Genomic DNA, 18165 nt, shown 5'->3' with positions numbered 1-18165 from the left:
GATTCAATTTCTCTATTGTGTGTGATGACGGGTATTCATTGTGGTGGCACGCGATCTTCTCATCAAATTCAACTGGCAACAAAAGAATCTATGCGCTGCCTTCTTGAAGTTCGTACTAGTTAGAGCATAAAGGAATGGGTTGATCGTTGCATTCGTCCAAATCAGAACATTTGCGCTTCTTATAAAGATTATGGAAGTCGTGTTCTCCTTATTGCTAAAAAGCGCAATACTGTATGGTATCCAGCAAAAGCATGCGATGCTCACAATTATTATTACGGTCTTCATTACCCTGAATTCTGAATGGTGTACAGTTTGTGACAGTTGCCTTCGGGGTGATGATTTGCTATTACCTGGAGTCAGCGTGTGGGAATGCACCCGCCGTCTACTTTCGTGGTATGCTTTGTATATTAAGTAGTTGGTTACGGTTAGCAGGCAGACAGAGTAGGTCAGTCCACTACCTAATAATATAACTTCAAATTTCCACGAATCTAGTTCCCCGTAAATTACGCCACAATGGCGTAGAGCCACGTTATATCCTACTTCACCTAAGCCATAAAACGGCATCAACACCGGTACAATAGTCAGAGTGCAGTTGAGTATAACACCGAGTATGATGTATTTGTATTGTGTGAAACGAATATAGAATTGATGCGATTTCGTTATTAGTATGTAACGATTAATACTAATGGATGTTAATGTTGTCATTGACATACCAATACTGCAAAGTGTAATGTACGCAAGAAAATAACATAATTCGCAGCTGAGATTCCAGCCATTATTGAACACACTGTAGATAAAAAATGGCATCAGAAAACCAGTTGTTATCAAATCGAATAAGGCAAGATTTGCCACCCAGAAATATGTAACAGTCCGTAATGCTGGAGTCACAATGATTGCAAATATAACAAATATGTTCCCGAAGCTTCCCACAATGCTTAGAGTGATCAGGTAGATGATCTCAATTACTGTTCCAAAAGGCTCGCTTGCATGGCGGATAGTGTCCGTCACATTTTCTATGACTGGATAGCAGTATTCTGTCATTGTACGTATTTTATGTCAAATGCATTCAGTAAGATGACCATTCCCAATGTATGTTATACTGTAGCACCAGCAACTATCAACATCAGTAATAAAATGTTCTTAATTTTACATCAGTCACAATGATTCTTTCATTTAATGTTCTTGATTTTGCAGGATCTACAGTACAAGACAAGAAAATCACCTTTTTGAAGTTTTTAAAACATCATATAATTATTTGGCTTTCTTTTAATAAATTTATGTATATAAATAAATTAAAGTTTTTATAAAGTTACTATATCAACATAATTTTCATTCATTTTATACTTGATTTCTCAATAATTCAGTTGAATTCATGTAATCTTTCCAGAAGACCTAATCAATAAATAGATTTATAGGGTGCATAATACAGCTGTCTCTCTGTGCAAATAAATAAATGATTCCAAATACTAAAATTATAAATAGATTTTAGAAATATAACTATCAGAAGTTAGCACAATTTTCTTATTCCTTCTGAGAGGAAAAAATATTTTTTGCAAAAAAAATATAAAATTAAAAACTGCCCCTAGATTTTCATGGTTTTAGGTTTTTTTCACACAATTTGTTTTTACATTAACTATTGATCAAGGGTAAAGTATTATTAATGTTGCTTGTGTACATAGCTTCAACATAGTAACTAAAAATGGAAATGTTAAAGGGTAATGACAGACAAACACTCAGAATATATGCACTACTAAGTACACTTATATGATTTTCATAATTGTCCATCCATGTGCAATAAAAAAAAACTTACTCGTGAAGAAGGTTAACCACTTGAAACAGATGGTGTCTATTATGTTTGTTGGACTTTAGGATACTGTGTAACCGTGGAGCTTATTGCTGTGTGGTATAAAATCAAGGGTGGGGAGGAGAGAGGGGGCATGGTATGACATGATGGATATTGACTTGTATAATGATGATGGGATTTAACAGCATCTGGTGGAAGTTGACAAACACTGCATGCTGTCATGCTGATTTAATTAGATATTTAATTAACTACGCCCATTGTAGAGCTGCTGAAACTAATTAACAGGATTGTTATTATTTACTCAGCTTTCACAAAGGTAGCCTTTACCAAGAAATGCTGACCGAAAGGGCATGTGCAAGCACTACACAGCAAAATCAATCAAAAAATTGCACTTTAAATATATCCCATAACAAAGACTTTTTTAAAAAAAAGAGCAAATTACAATAGAATAAAATAATATTTTTCCCCAATTTTTCTATATCATGAACAATTAACCATGGAGTTTACTGATAAATGTGACATAAGTTAGTAGGAAACAAACTTTAAAGAATGTGATGCAAGTCATTGTGAAGATGAACATTGACAAATAGAGTTTGAAATTTTAATCACAAATTTTAAGTGATTTTGCCAAAATATATGCTGCGTTTGCATTGGATTTTAATGTTTACTTAAGCATGCATCAATTTCCACATGAATAAAAATTACCGCATGGACGTGAACATTTTTGTAAACGAATATCATTTGCTGTTTATGTAATTGAAGATTATTTTATTTTGTTGTACTCTGTATATTGAATTTGTTTCCTAACCTAGTAATAAAAATTTTAATTACATTAACACTCATTATAATAATATGAAATCAGTAATTTACTAAAATATACTACAGTATGCCTATCATGTTTTGTAAGATCAAGACTAACTTGAAGGCGACGTAATGAAAAATCTAATTGCAAGGATAAAAGTGCATGAGATTTGTATATATTGTAATTTAAAGAAATACAAAACTATCAAATTGTTTTAAGATGCTTCAAATAAATTTTTTACCTGAAAACCAGATTTTGTAACCGTTAAATCTGCTGCATTTCTTGGTGTGAGAACTGCCTGGCTGTCACATATCACTTATTCTCCTCGTACAATTGGATTAGACTCGCAATGAGCTCAGGTGTTGAGCATTGCTTCGCTTTTCTGTGAGGCTCTGTTTAACTAAACATGTTATCATCATTACTATCTCCAGGCTAACTTTCGTTAATGACAATTAATGAGCCTGTTTGCATAGATACACTTCATACGTATAGATTTAAGGACCGTGTTTACTGGACTCTTCCATTTTTTCATTAACTAAATACAAATGTTACAGTGATTATTATATATCTCATCAATATTATCATTTTTTTTTTATTGTTATTATTTTTTTATGATTGTTAAACACAGGCTCTAGTATAAATATGCACTTAAAATGTGGTACCGATTTTTCACAGATAACCGAATACCTTGATTTGATTTTAAACATTTTTTGCTAGCTTGGCAGATTCCATTTTATATAATGTATTAACATAGGGATTCATAATGTGATGACGTAAATTATCAGTATATAGTTACTGCTACTGTGATAGTATTCACATTTATTTGAGCAGTAATGTTACTCTATGATGAGATTAAACACTGTACATTATTATCTCGCTAATGCAATTATTGTTCTTGGGAGTACAAATCAACAGCAATTGGCCATTAGATAACTCTAAAGGTCACAGTTATATACATTTACATGCCACAAGATAAAGTGGCTTATATGTACGGAATATGTTTACACTCTTAAAGTGATGTCTTCACACAGGGCCGGCATTATTAATAAATTGCTGGCCCATAATCATCTTTTTATTTATACCTGTTGAAACAAAACATTAATGAATTTTCTCCCCTGTGATTGGTTAAATTAACAATATATTACATAGCTCCTTGTGTATATCTGTATGTTTCTTCTAAACATAATGTACACTATAGTGAAAGAACCCCTCTAAATATGCAGTATGTTGACATAATTTAGTATCGTATTGGTTTGGTACTTGGAGATTGTATTCATTCTCTCCATAGGATCTAAGCTATACACACTAACCTTTCAATTTATTTCTGGTGCCACTTGTGCACACTGTTTGTTACCTGTTGTTGTAATTGTAAAATGTTTTAGCAAGTAGATAAGCGATGGTCTTAATTACCAAACAAACACTCAATCATCCCTAGATTTTGAGATAATGAGTTGATTAATACTTTTAATAATTTTCAAGTGTGTTTTGGAAATTTACCTTAATTTGTTTTAATTTTAACCAAAAGTCTTAATTTTATTAGTTATTTGTAACACTGCAGAGCCTTTGTAAGCATTTTGCAATAGGAGTAGATTTTTCTAAGCTCAATTTTAAGTATAATGCAGGTGTTCTCTCCATGGTAAGACACATACTTTCTCAAAATGATCATCCACTCTACAACGAGTACAATTTTCTCCCATCCCATATCCGTATTCGCTCTTTACCTAGTCGTACTAAACGCTATAACAAATCGTTTGTTCCATATTCTATTGTAATTTACAACAAATATGTTGAAAGATAATTTTTGCTACCCATGGAGAGAACACCTTGATCATATCATATCAATATCAATCTAATTAATAATTGTAAATTTTATTGTATTACCTAAAGTTTTATGTAATACCTGTCTCTTATACACATCTTACAATATTTTGGGACTTAATTAATAGACGCCTTTCAATGTTTACATTTGCCCTGGCAGAAACGCTGGCGGCGCACTAGTTGGTAGACAAGAAAATATCCCAGGATAGGCAATTGCATGTAAAAGCAGAAAACTGGTTATCTTTCTTCTTGTTGTTCCAAAAATACGAAAGCTACATGTGTTATTATTGTTAAAATGTGTTATTACGTGATCATAAGACTTACTGATCCCGAACCAGGTTAGAAAAAATATAATTCTACTGGAGTAGAAAATTCATAGAATAGAAAGAGTTGACAAAGATGTTGCTTCCATTTTCTTTGATCTCAATTTTATGAAGTATTATTTTCTAATTTTACTTTTTATTTCATTTTACAGACATCATTTCTCTTTATGAGGGCAGCAGATAAGTTGCCGGTGTTGATGTACATTTTGAGGGAGGTCGTCAAACCCAGTGAGCTTGCTGTTGTTTTCCTGGCAACCAAGCATCATGTAGAATTTGTGAAAGAAGTAAGTTATTTGATAATAAATTGTCTCGAAATTCTTTATTTTCATTCTACATTTAATAAAGTCAGTGCATATCATCAAGGCCGCTGGGCACTTCCCGTTCATTGGAAAAATATCTGTTTTCATAGAAAATATTGCAATGTTGTAGTTTGGTGATCAGTGTTTTGGCATTCGAACCTACCAGCTATTCACTTATATTTGTGGGTATCAAAAGAATGTGATGAAAATGCTTGCCTGCCCAAAGGATAAGCCAGTGGAAATGTAACCATTGTCCTTAGAGTTGTGAGACCGAATTGCTACTGTACACCAACTCCTTACACAGCCACACTTAATAATTGTTTTACAGAAAATTTTCCAGTTTTAAATAGCATTACTAATTGTGTGTTATTGATATCTGAATTTGATGCTGTCTCCTCATCTCCAGTAACTTCAGGAGGGGAGTTGAATAGCTTGATGGTTAAGATGCTTGCCTTCCAATCTCAGGGTCCTGGGTTCAAGTATTGTCAGATTCCAGGATTTTTTTCTCACAACAAAACAACTATACTCCATAAGCCTCGTTATGAGACTTAGTTTAGAGCATCGCATGTATATGTTTGTCATGTGAAGGGATTGCCACCTATCTAATAGGACAGTGATTTAGTCACTATTTGTAATCTTTGGCTATGTGCCTAAAGAAATAAAATAAATATTATAAACAGTCATTTTTGCTTTTCCTGAAATTCTTTCGAATAATATAATTTATTATAAAACTAATTTATAGTCCGTATTTGTTATTCTAAGATCCTGATGCAAGCTGGTGTAAGCTGTACATACATCTACAGCTCCCTTGACCAGACTGCACGTAAGATTAATGTCGCAAAATTCACCAACAAAAAGACGAACGTGATGCTGGTAACAGACATAGCTGCCCGTGGTATTGACATCCCCATGCTGGATTATGTAATAAACTTCAACTTCCCCGCGAAACCTAAATTATTCATCCATAGAGTTGGTATGTTTTCTTCAATTTATATCGTTTATGTGTCATATACAGTGTAAAGAAGAAAGAATATACAGTAGTTTTATTTTAGTAGAAATTGTAAGTAGCCATGCAGTGTTTTCCAAACAGTGCTCACTTAAAGCCAGTCTCCGGAGGAAAATATTTTTTTGATATGTTGAACAGTTGAACAACATATCAAAAATTGTTTTTTCTCCAGAGCCTGGCTTTAAAGCAGTACTTTCTGCTAAGAAAGGCTATAGTTATTATATCCCAATGTAATCGTTTTGTTATGAGTCAACCCCTTCAAATATATTCTTTTCTACATTCTACTCATCACAAATCACATTCAGTATTTCCCAGGATGTTAACTGTTGAATTTTGGAGGACTAAATTTCTCATTTTTGTTTTCCTTATAGGTCGTGTTGCTCGTGCAGGACGAACTGGTACAGCTTATTCCATGGTCGCCCCAGATGAATTGGCATACCTAGCTGATCTCCATCTATTCCTTGGAAGGCCATTGACCTTTTGCCAAGCCTCACACACAACAGGTAAATGTTTTAAGTGCTAACTGTATTATACAGTTGTGATTCAGTATTGCCATTACAAAGACCAATACTGGTATAACTAATTAATGTTTTATCACTGCAGAAGCCATTTCTAGGACACAAACAAATGAACAGTGTTTGATAACTGATAGCCTGAACTGCAACAGCCATATACTCACAGAGTACTTTCATGATAAAAAAAATATGTTGTAGGTCAACTTTAAAGAACAATATTACATGAGACAGCCTAAACCTATACAACAGTTTGGAAATACCGATCTTATATTAATGTCAGTATTTGGCTGGAAAAACCATTCCCCTACTAATAGAAATTAAATGTAGCAACATTGTATGTGATATTTCCACTTCAAACAATCAATGACTCTGTGGTATCATCAACTCTTTACCCATGTACCTCATACTGAACATAACATTCAAATGTTTAGAATAATTTTTGTGGTGGCATTTAGAAGCTAGGCATATTGTACTATTTTTTCTTAACTTTGAAGAAATTGTAATAATTTTTATATCTTTTTAATATATTAATTCTAAAGACGATGATGGGTTGTTTGGCCGTGTTCCTCAAGGCGTCATTGAGGAGGAGGCAGACCATCTGCAGAGCCTGAAGGACAAATCAATTGAAATTGAAGGATTGGAGAAAGTGTGCAAGAATGCTTATGGCCAATACATCAAGTCGCGACCAGCGCCCTCAACAGCTAGTATTAAACGCATGAAGGAGTTTGATACAGTGAACGTCATGCTGCACCCAATGTTTGGTAAGTTATCTGGAATTATTCAAATTATATTTAAGTAATGGTTGGTTTTTTAAATGTAATGTAAATCCCTGTCCAGACTATCAAATTTTATATATAGTAGAACCCCTCATTTACGTACGACACGGGCCCAGAGCCGTTCGTAAATGCGGGTATTCGTAAAATCGGGGTTGACCCAAATTCCTATATATTTGCACTGGTACTACTTACACTGGCATAAACTAAGCCTAGGCTAGGCCTACAGGCCTACGCAGCTAAGTCTGAGGGGGCCTGCCCTAGGCCTACTGTTGGCAGTTCTAAGCATTCCGATCCCACTCTAGGCCCTACACAAATTTGTTTTTATCGGACATTTTTACCTTCTTAAATACCTAGATTGTGGATTTTACTCCAACACAACTTCCATAGATACTTGTTTATTATATATATATATTGATCATTCAATAAAACAATCAAGCACTATGTTGAATTTTAAAGCTAAAGGGGGCCTAGGCCTGCAGTAGGCAGCTTCTAAGCATTCCGATCCCACTCTAGGCCCTACAAAAGTTTGTTTTTATCGGACATTTTTACCTTCTTAAATACCTAGATTGTGGATTTTACTCCAACACAACTTCCATAGATACTTTTTTATTATATATATTGATCATTCAATAAAACAATCAAGCACTATGTTGAATTTTAAAGCTAAAAACGATGTTTGAAATAAAGAAGTAAAATTTGTCGCATGCACATGTGTGAAGCCATAAAAACACTGACTTTGAAGAGGCCCGTTAGAAGGCTACCTTCACTTGAGAATTATATAGGAATGTATAGTATGGTGTGTTGTGTTGTATGCATGCTAATAACAGTTACAATTCAAGCGGATTTTTTTTTTTAATCTTCCACTTAAATTTTTATGACATCATCACCTTTATTTTACGTTCGTAAAATCTGGAATTTGTTAAATCGGGGTTCGTAAATGAGGGTTTCTACTGTAACAATAACATGTGACGTGCCTAAATATGGTCATGATGACATCACATCATGACCATATTAGACACATCATAGCTATATATGGGCATACAACAGTTTTTTTGTAAAATTTGATAGTCTGGACAGGGGTTTAGAGGAGAAAAGAAATTCTTTGTGCTTTGCCAAGTTGTGGTTTCTAGTCCCCCAAATTAAGGGGGAACAAGCAAAAACAAAGTAGAAAAAGAAAAAAATTGAAATCAATTGTTAAAATCATATTTTATCCACCAATATTTCCATCTGGTGTTATATTTATTTTAATCTATTTTTTATATTTTTTATATTTTATGCATCTAGATGTAAAAGATGTGGATGAAACAACAAGATACAAACTTGTGGATGGCATCAAGAACTATCGACCAAACACAGTAAGTATGAAAAGGATATGAGCATATGATACAGTGAAGACTAGGCTTTTTAACTAAACAAAAACACTAGAATATTCAGTTGGATGGATGCATATATTCGATGTGAACACCAAGGATAACTCACTAAAGTCTGAAGAAGACTAATTTCCAGTGGGCTCCTTCTAGTGGTAATTGGGCAGTACACCAGGAGACAATCCCCTACACTTTTCTAAATAGTGTACTGTGTTCTTTAACGTGTGCACGGGCCACAATGCACACAGGACTTACAACTTAAACATCTCATCAGTAAGACGGTGTGCTATCGTATCTTGCATTTGCCCTTCAGCAGCGATGGGTATTGAACTGTGGACCTTGAGATCTCCATATTTGAGCTTATACACAGTGGCTGTGACCAGTTTAGCCAACTGAGCTGAGCTGCTCTCTGTAAAATTGCTCATTTAAAAGTATCAAAAAAGTCATCAATGTCAGTGAGACACAGCCAAAAACTTTAGTCTTGCCGCAGTTTTACATACTGTACTTTTTACTGTATCAACTTGCAGACTATTACTGAACTATATTTTCCAGTCAAACTATATTCCATTTGATTATCTAAGACATTTTATACAAATGCTTTCTAGAGCGATTAATTTTTATATATTTTTGTAGACAATATTTGAAACAAACACAACAGCAAAGAGTTCAGCGTTTGATGTTATGAAAACAAAACGTAAAATGCACCAAAAGTTGGTGACAAAGAAGAGGAATCAGGTGAAAAGCAAAGAACCAATAAAATCCGAAGAAATTGAAAGAGGAACAAAACGGAAAGCAGACAGTGATGGTGTTGAAAGTGCAATGGTAATATATACTTTCAATCATTTTGAAAGAAATTATATTTAATAAAAATAATTTTATTTATTACCGCAAGATACCTCCCAGAGTCTAAGTTTAGCTTACCGTAGATTTCACTGTCCTCGTTACAGTGTATCTTATACTAATATGCAAAGAACAGAGTCAAGAAACCACGTCTATGCAATTAATGATTTTACTATTTTTATTTTATTATAATGTATTTTTATGTTGTCTGGTAACATGTAATTAAATAATATTTTTTTGTTTGTTTCTGTTCTTTTTCAATTTAAGGAAACATTCTCAGTTATTATTGATGGCAGTAGAGGGCGCAAGTCAGCAAAACTTGGCAAAGAAAGTGATTATTATGTATCGTACACACCTGCTGACAAAGAGACCGAGCAAGGGTGAGTACTATGGACCTTTCCGTTAATCCCTGCATCCTCTATATTGTTTCTTATTTCCCACAAAAAAGTAGCGTAAATGTACGGGAGCATGTGCATTGTTGGACACACGTGTGTTTGTGAGATAAGTGCGTATTCTTAGTGATGTTCTGATTGGTCATTTGTTAAGTTTGATTGATACTCTGGAAAGGTCAATTGTAGTTCAATCCTGTTCCTTCTCTCTTCCTACCATTCTTTCCTCTTCCGCCCCTTCTCTTTTTCAACTTCTCTTCTTTCTTGCTTTTTCATTGTGATGGAATATGCTTGACTTACTCATTATGCTGATCTTTTACTGCAAATTTTATATATTCTGGTATATTTTATTCAATCATCATAGCGTAATAAAATGAATTGAGATGAATAATTACAAAAATAGAAACTATACATATAACATCCTATACAGTAAATTATTATTATTATTATTACAAACTACAATTAATATCACCATTATTTTTTCAAAAATTATAATTTAAATATATTCAAAAAAACTAATTAGCACATAAAAAAAACTTCTCAAATAACACATAACTACTATAAAAAGGTTCAGTTATAAATTCAAAAAGCAATTCAGCAATACAATTCAAAATACATTAATGATAATAATTGCACATAAAAAAAAACCCATTTCAAATAACACTTAACTACTTAACACTAAAGAAGGATCAATTACAAATTTAAAAAAACAAATCAGCAATACAATTCAAAAACATTACTAATAAAAATTGCACACAAGAAAAAAAGCATTTGAAATAACACTAACTATTAATTTTGTATACTTATCAATTATATGAATGGAAGTGGTGGTGTGTAGTTTGGTCTCTCTAACCATAGATTATTACCTTTTTGACAAAGCCATTTTGGTCGATTCTTTGCTCAATATATTCAAGAGACTGTTCTAATCTGATGAAACCACTTTTGGCTGAATTATTTGTTGTTAGTCATGAATTTTACCCTATGAATTTCAGCTAGGCCCAATGCTTCTATTCTATGTCATGTACATTTGTGCATGGTATTCAAATCCGGCACAGTATTTGAACGGTACTTGTTTTTGCATGCTGTTCTTAAAAAGAAGACGCCATACTGACGTTTTGAGCTTAACCTACATGTGAAGTTACTTTATATATTTCTCTTATATTACTACTTTGGTGAAGAATACTTATCTACAATAATGTAAACCTACAATATGAATCTTGAATTACGGATTTTACTTAATTTTCTTATTTGCATTTTATCAACCGCTGGAGCCTACGGTATGTAGTATGGTTTTATCTAATGGTGGTACTGTTTGTCGGTATACCAAATGTGTACTTTTATGGAAATGTTGCTATAATGCTCTTCATAATAATACAATTCATGTCATATATTACAAATTCAACTCTCTGGTGATGTTTATCCTAATCCAGGACCTGTGAATTTAAATAAAAGCAGCTTTACACTAAATGACGTCAAATCGCATAATGGTCTCAAGCTGGCTCATTTAAATATTTACAGTATCCCGATGAAGATTGATCAACTACGCTTAGTTATGTATGACATGCCTGTTCTTATTCTTGCAATATCTGAAGCTAAACTTTCCCCGGATATTAGTGACAGTGAGGTGTGGATCAATGGTTACATCCTTATACGTAATGATAGAAATAGACATGGTGGGGGAATTGCTATGTGTGTTGCTAATACTTTATCTTTTAGAGAAATTATACTTGATGAAGACTCACAAATTAGAGGCTATTTTAATTGATGTTCAACTAGCAACTGTCAATCATTGATTGATTTGATTCTTACAACAAATATTGATATTCATTCAGATACCTGTATTATCAAGTCTGGGATGAGTGACCATGACTTTATTTACACGGCATTGAAATTAAAAACAAACAAAATTGGACAAACTTTAATGAACAACTTTTCCTTGAAGATATTAATAAAATCTTGTGGGCTGTTATAGATCAAATTGATGATGTTGGAATTGGATATCGAATCCTACATAATCTCTATATAATACTGATAAACATGCACCTTATGTCACAAAAAGATTTAAAAATAAACTCCCTCCATGGCTTGAAGGCCGTGATAACATCCTTGAACTGATGCATGAAAGTTATAAAATTAAAGCTAAATCAAATGGTTAATGGTTATTAATTTATAGAGCGCAAAATACAAAAAGTCTCTAAGCGCTATCAGGCAAGTGTAAAGATGGAACGGAAACCAAAACCACAAAATAAAAAGAAGTGAAATTTGAATAACATTCCAGCACCCAAACCGAAGTATGGGAATACGACCTCATCGCTGGCTAGGGTTCAATTTAATTGAACTACAGTCAGCACCTGTTGAGTCTCGGCCATCTCGGATTCGGGCGCCTCCTATCCTAGTTAAAGCTATAAAAGCTAGATGGCATGGAAATAGAAAAAAAAATAAATTAAAGGGATGAGAATAAAACTGGAAACACTGTATTCTGTAGAAGATTTAAACAGCTTAGAAATTGTGTTACAAAATTATGTAGGGATACTAAAAAACATTATTTCAAAATGCATAATAGATGAATTTTACCAAATGCTGTCATTGCTGAGGATTGTTTAATTACTGATGACAAGACTATCTCTAATACATTTAACGACTATTTTATTAATATTCCCCAACGACTTGAAACTATGATTTTTTTCTAGTACAATGTTGATCCTTGTTCATTTCTCACACATTTTCAATTTAAAGAAATAACAAACGATTTTGTACTAAAGTCGCTCAGTCAAATGGACTCCGGAACATCTACTAGTATCAGTTGCTTATCCATTAAGCTCTTAAAAATTTCTGCACCAGTTATTTCACCTTTTTAATCTTTCTTTAAAATCTGGCTGTGTCCCCGCAGAATGGAAGATTGCTAAGGTTCTGCCTATCCACAAAATGGATCGAAGGAACAACTTAAACTACTTTAGACCAATCTCTGTTCTCCCAGCAATCTCAAAGATAATTGAAAAAGCTCTCCATGTCCAATTATATGATCACCTGTCAAATAATAATTTACTTTGTGCAAACTACCTCTATGGTGCACACCAGTCCGGTTTTCGTCCTGGATATTCCACTACTACCGCTTTGATAAATTCATATAGTAATTGGCTAAACAGTATGGATAAGGGTAAACTTACTGGCGCAGTGTTTATCGACCTGCGTAAATCCTTCGATACAGTGAACCTTTCAATTCTCTTAGGTAAAATGTCATTTTATAACCAATTTTATTCACCAATCTGCAACCAAATAGTTCAATTCTTACCTCACTAATCGATCTCAGCATGTTAAGTTTAAAAGTAAATTATCTCAATGTCTTACAATTAATTCTGGTGTTCCTCATGGCTCGATTTTGGGCCCTCTTTTGTTCACATTTTTATTAATGATTTTCACACTGTAACTAGATATTGCACGACCTATCTGAATGCAGATGACACTATTATTTACGTTAAAGGAACTAACACTAATGAAATTACCACAAATGATATGAAAGATGTTAACAACTCTAACAAACTTTCTTTGAATCTAGACAAAACTGAGGTGATGCTCATTGGCACACCTGGGCAACTTTCTAATAATAAGGCCAAACAAAATAAATTGTTTGTTTGCCCTCCTCCACCCGCCCCTAACTCACTGAAAAAGTAGGGGCAGAAAAACATTTTAGCTTTTTTCCTTACAAATTAAAAAAATGTGAGTGAATTTATCTTTAGTTTTTGCCAGATGCCCCACAAATTAGTCTAAAGAACTGTTGTCTGATGTAAGATATTACCAATTTAGGCCTCTGTGAGTTATTTTTATTCCACCTGATGAATATTTTAAAAAAATAAATAAATAAATAAAAAACATTTTCCACCCGCTCCTATTTATCATTATTTAAAAAAAAGGGCAAACAATTTATTTTTTTGGCCTGATCATATTAATGTTAAAGTTCAAACCAATCAAACAAACACTTAGGAGTATATATTGACAATAAGCTTATACCTGGCAGACACATGTCAGTGCTTTGCTCAAAACTTGCACTGACTACTCGTTTCCTTGCCAGGACGAGGAAATTTATTAATAATAACACTGCACTACTAATTTACAAAACTTTAATACTTAATAGACTATGGTATAACACTTTGGGGCCCTAGCAGTAGGAAAAAATGCAGAATCGTGCACTGCGTACATTCTTAAAAACTGATCACTGTACTCCTACCACTGTTCTCCATTATGGTAATTCTCTTCATCTTATGAATGTTGAAGAACGGGTCTGTTACCAGCAGTATTTCCTTTGAAGATCATTCGGGTAATGCTCCTGAATATCTTACCAGTAGACTTTCTGGACTTCCTACTCGTTCGACGGCAACTAGAGCAGTGGCACGTGGTGTTCCAAAACATAAATTAGAATCTAGTTGATGTTCCTTTGACTTTTTTGCCCCATGTGTATAAATTCATTTACCACTGAACTTTGCCAATGCACATCGTTTGCCACTATCTAAAGCATCTATTTTCCAAAATAGTTTATAGGTAATCTCTATTATTTAAGAATGTTTATTGTGATTTTTTTTTTGTGAATGTTCAGCTTATTCTTTTATTTTTATTTATTTATTTCTATTTATTAATTTTATTTTTATTTTTTTTATTTTTTTTATTTTTTTATTGCTATTGCTGTGTTTTGCATTCTGAATTATTGCTATTGTAATGATATAATTATCCTTTTAATATTTCTCTGCTTATTACTGTGTATTTTATATTTGTTTGTTGAGGACCCCTTAATATCAGCTCTCCATTAATGGTGAGCTTTACAGGTTATCCTCATTAAATAAAGTCTAAATAAATAAATTATATAGTAATGTGCATTTGAACATTTTTTATGAAGTTAATAAATTAGTATAATTATTATTTTCCTCACTCTTTTACTTTTACTTTTTCTCACATTTTCCTCTTCTCTTCTTCATTCCCTGCTCTTCTTTTTTCTTCTTGCTTTCACCTTCCTCTCCATTCCCCACTTTTTCCAGTTATTCACAAAGCAGGCTTCACCTTGAACAACTCTTGTATTCAATACTTAGTTTTCTCACTTTGTCCTTTCTGCTTTCTGTATGTAGACTGAGTGTTGGTTCGTTGTTTAGTCAGCAAGCACAGTCCGCTATACTCGACTTCACGCAGGATGATAGCAGTACTATGCACAGAAACCAAAAGCTGGTCCGATGGTATGATTCTTTATTTCATTTTATATATAATGTAATGTAGTTATATTAATATATATCTCTGATGGATGAGTTCCTCCATAAAAAAAATTACATGAATGTGATCCATTCAGTTTGTAGTTTTGATCTGCAGGAAAATCGTTAGGTTGATTATAATAAGTAATACCTGTATTCCTAAATTGACCTGTATTGTTTGGGTTTTTTAGGGACAGAAAAAAGAAGAAATACATAAATGAAGCTGGTAAAGAATCACAGAAAAAAATAAAAACAGAAAGTGGAAGGTACATCTCTGCATCATACAAAACTAACAGGTATGGCCAATCAGGTTGGGGTGTTGATCCATTTCAACGAATCAATTTTGCTTGTGGAATTAACATCTAAATTCTTACCTTAACAGTGTAAAGATAGTTAATTACTGAATAGCCTATCAGGGTTTGTTACAGATTAATTCAGCTTTGTTTTACCTAATTAGGATTTTGTTTATGTTACCCTGCAAATGGCAGTAATGTAAGTGGAGCAAAGAAAATATACGATGTGACAGGATTCAAACCAGCGACAGTGACGGATCCAGGAATTTTAAATGGGGGGGTGGGGCAGGGAAGGACTTTAACAGATAGAAGGTTCAATGACCACTGTATACTTCAGTCCTATCATGGTTGGGGCTGAGGTAAGACAATTTATGATTATGCCACCTCTAGATGGCCAGAAATGGCATTCTCAGAATTTGAATATAATCTTTTTTTTCTCCATTTTTAAATGATGGGAAATTTAGTGTTGGGGGAGGGGGGCAGGCCGGCTGGCAAATCCGCTTTGAATATTATCTTTTTTTTCTCCATTTTTAAATGATGGGAAATTTAGTGTTGGGGGGGGGGGGCAGGGCGGCTGGCAAATCCGCCACTGAGGAACCTTCACAACACTGACTACTCCCATTAGTCTCGAGAATCTACTACCTGTACAAGTCTCAAATTATAATACTGTATTATCACTTGTTTGTCTGAAGTCAGCTGGCCATGGGTAGCACGCTGCATAGCAATATACAATTAAATGTCCTCATTAAACCAGACCTCACAGAAGTGAACTTCTCCCAACTTGGGACCCCTGTTACTATAGATGAGCCATTCATAAATTCCTGCTATATAAGGCGAGTTGATTGGCCGAGCGGTTAAGTCAGGGGCACCGTGACCTTCAGCTCTAATATCGGCGTTGGTTCGACAAGGACTGTCTCTTATACACATCTAGATGTGTATAAGAGACAGGGCCCAGTGTACGCATTTGGCTCGTGTGCACTTTAAAGAACCCGGTACATCATTCGAGAAGAGTAGGGGGTTACCCCGGTGTACTGGTCCATTAAGTCCCCTGTTGTTAAATGGATATGCCACGTAGGATAGTGATTAAGTTCACTTATTGGCATATCCTTGGCCCTCGTGCCTAAAGAAATGAAATGAAATGAAAATGAAAATGACTGGACTTTTGTTTTATCAGATACAAAGACTGGCGAGAAAAGAGCAAGGTTGGTGCCAGGACAGATGCAGGTGAAAGTGATGATGATGATGATGACAATTCAGGGAGACAAAGGAAAAAAGGTAACACATTAGGAGACTTTTTAAACCTTTTTAACAAGCTTATTTTGTTTTTAAAGATCTGAAGATCAGATTGTGGAAAACAAAATTAACAAAAAAAGATCAACAATCAATGTACAAATTACAGTTTCCAGAAGGCATACTCCAATGGCTGCAGAATTGGTTGTTCATACACAAAACATGCATGATTGACCTCTATTCCTTCTATATTCTTTTGTATACTGTACCACACAAAGCAATAACTCCATAAGGACATTTATTCTGCCTGTACTGTATATAATTTCCTCACTATCCTATATAAACAAATTTTAATAACTATTTATTGTATGTTCCAGAAAAACTTGGCATATCATCAACATTAGGAAATCGATATCGCGGTCACCATAAACTCAAACAACAAAAAGGAAAAGCACATAATGAATTATTAACCAATGAAAAAATCTTGAAGATCCGGAAAAAAAAAGAAAGGGACCAAGAAAGGAGTAAACCAAGGAGAGACAGAGAAGGCGATGGAGGAAGGAGGGGTTCAAAAGGAGGCCCAAGTTTTGGTAGAAGAGGAGGTGGTAGTTTTGGACGTGGTGGAGGACGAGGTGGGGGAAGAGGTGGAGGTGGAGGAAGAAGTGGAGGTGGAGGAAGAGGGGGAGGACGGGGTGGTGGGAGAGGACGAGGTGGTAAATCCAAAAGGAGATAAATGCAATCAGCTTATCTTTATCAAGTTTTATATAACCATGATGTGACAAATACCTGTGGCTTAACCATATATATATATGGCGCTTGCCATGCCGAAACCAGCATCAGTGACTAAAACACGAAAATTGATGTTTTTTAATATACAGTTGAACTTGCCGAAGTTGAATCCAAAATGCCATTGAAATATTGTTCGACTTTGATAAAGTTCGACTTAGATAAAATTCGACTTACAGATTGTTAATTAATGGAAACACAGTAATTTGGCATGTAAAGTAAGAACGAAATTATTCGACTTAGAAATTATTCGACTTAGAAATTCTTCAACTTAGGAACAGTCAACTTAGGCAAGTTTAACTGTATTCATATTCTCCATATTATAAGCTTTAAAATGATAGGTCATTTACTGCCACATTCTTATGCTAATTACTCTGTTTAACATTTAGTGACAGTACGCTGGTTTTGGAATGGCAAGCCTCATATAGGCAAATCAGATATTTGATAGTATGCTGACAGCTTTAACTTATAAAATTATAATTTTGAAATAAACACAAGAAATTAATTGAAATGAAAGTTGATCAAAATTTCTTTTGAGTGTGCATTTAATTCATCTCATCAAAGCCTCCAATTTTCACATACACACGTTATGTATACAACTGATGAAGGACTAGCGACATCGAAAAGCTTTGGTTTTCTTACTGACTGTTATGCTTTAGATCAAAGATCAGTCACTGTTTTATACA

General features: G+C 33.9%; 2 protein-coding genes across 2 annotated transcripts in view; one reads left to right on the top strand and one right to left on the bottom strand.

Moving 5' to 3' along the window:
* The window catches only part of LOC117125312 (ATP-dependent RNA helicase DDX54-like), a 26619-nt gene extending 8629 nt beyond the window's left edge, over positions 1–17990 (top strand). The window contains exons 6-17 of the mRNA XM_033271779.1: positions 4743–4762; positions 4862–5031; positions 5809–6019; positions 6424–6555; positions 7107–7328; positions 8628–8698; positions 9344–9532; positions 9818–9930; positions 15054–15158; positions 15362–15466; positions 16638–16738; positions 17071–17990. Of these exons, the coding sequence (XP_033127670.1) occupies positions 4743–4762; positions 4862–5031; positions 5809–6019; positions 6424–6555; positions 7107–7328; positions 8628–8698; positions 9344–9532; positions 9818–9930; positions 15054–15158; positions 15362–15466; positions 16638–16738; positions 17071–17426 (1795 nt within the window). The 3' untranslated portion in view covers positions 17427–17990. The remainder of the gene's footprint in view (positions 1–4742; positions 4763–4861; positions 5032–5808; positions 6020–6423; positions 6556–7106; positions 7329–8627; positions 8699–9343; positions 9533–9817; positions 9931–15053; positions 15159–15361; positions 15467–16637; positions 16739–17070) is intronic.
* LOC117125319 (protein trapped in endoderm-1-like) lies at positions 7–4424 on the bottom strand. The gene is made up of 2 exons (XM_033271785.1): positions 2848–4424; positions 7–1197 (listed from the first exon to the last, which is right to left on the bottom strand). Exon 2 carries the CDS (start codon positions 1039–1041, stop codon positions 13–15), a length of 1029 nt encoding a protein of 342 aa, XP_033127676.1. The 5' UTR covers positions 1042–1197; positions 2848–4424; the 3' UTR covers positions 7–12.
* Positions 17991–18165: the final 175 nt, after the last annotated feature.

The sequence above is a fragment of the Anneissia japonica genome, unplaced genomic scaffold (assembly GCF_011630105.1).
Source record: "Anneissia japonica isolate Jap-2015-1 unplaced genomic scaffold, ASM1163010v1 scaffold284991_len216595_cov187, whole genome shotgun sequence".
Lineage (NCBI taxonomy): Eukaryota > Metazoa > Echinodermata > Crinoidea > Comatulida > Comatulidae > Anneissia > Anneissia japonica.
This window is presented reverse-complemented; position numbering and strand designations above follow the sequence as displayed.

Excerpts from the sequence above, each read along its gene's own strand:
- LOC117125319 (XM_033271785.1), bottom strand. The coding sequence starts at position 1,041 with ATGACAGAATACTGCTATCCAGTCATAGAAAATGTGACGGACACTATC.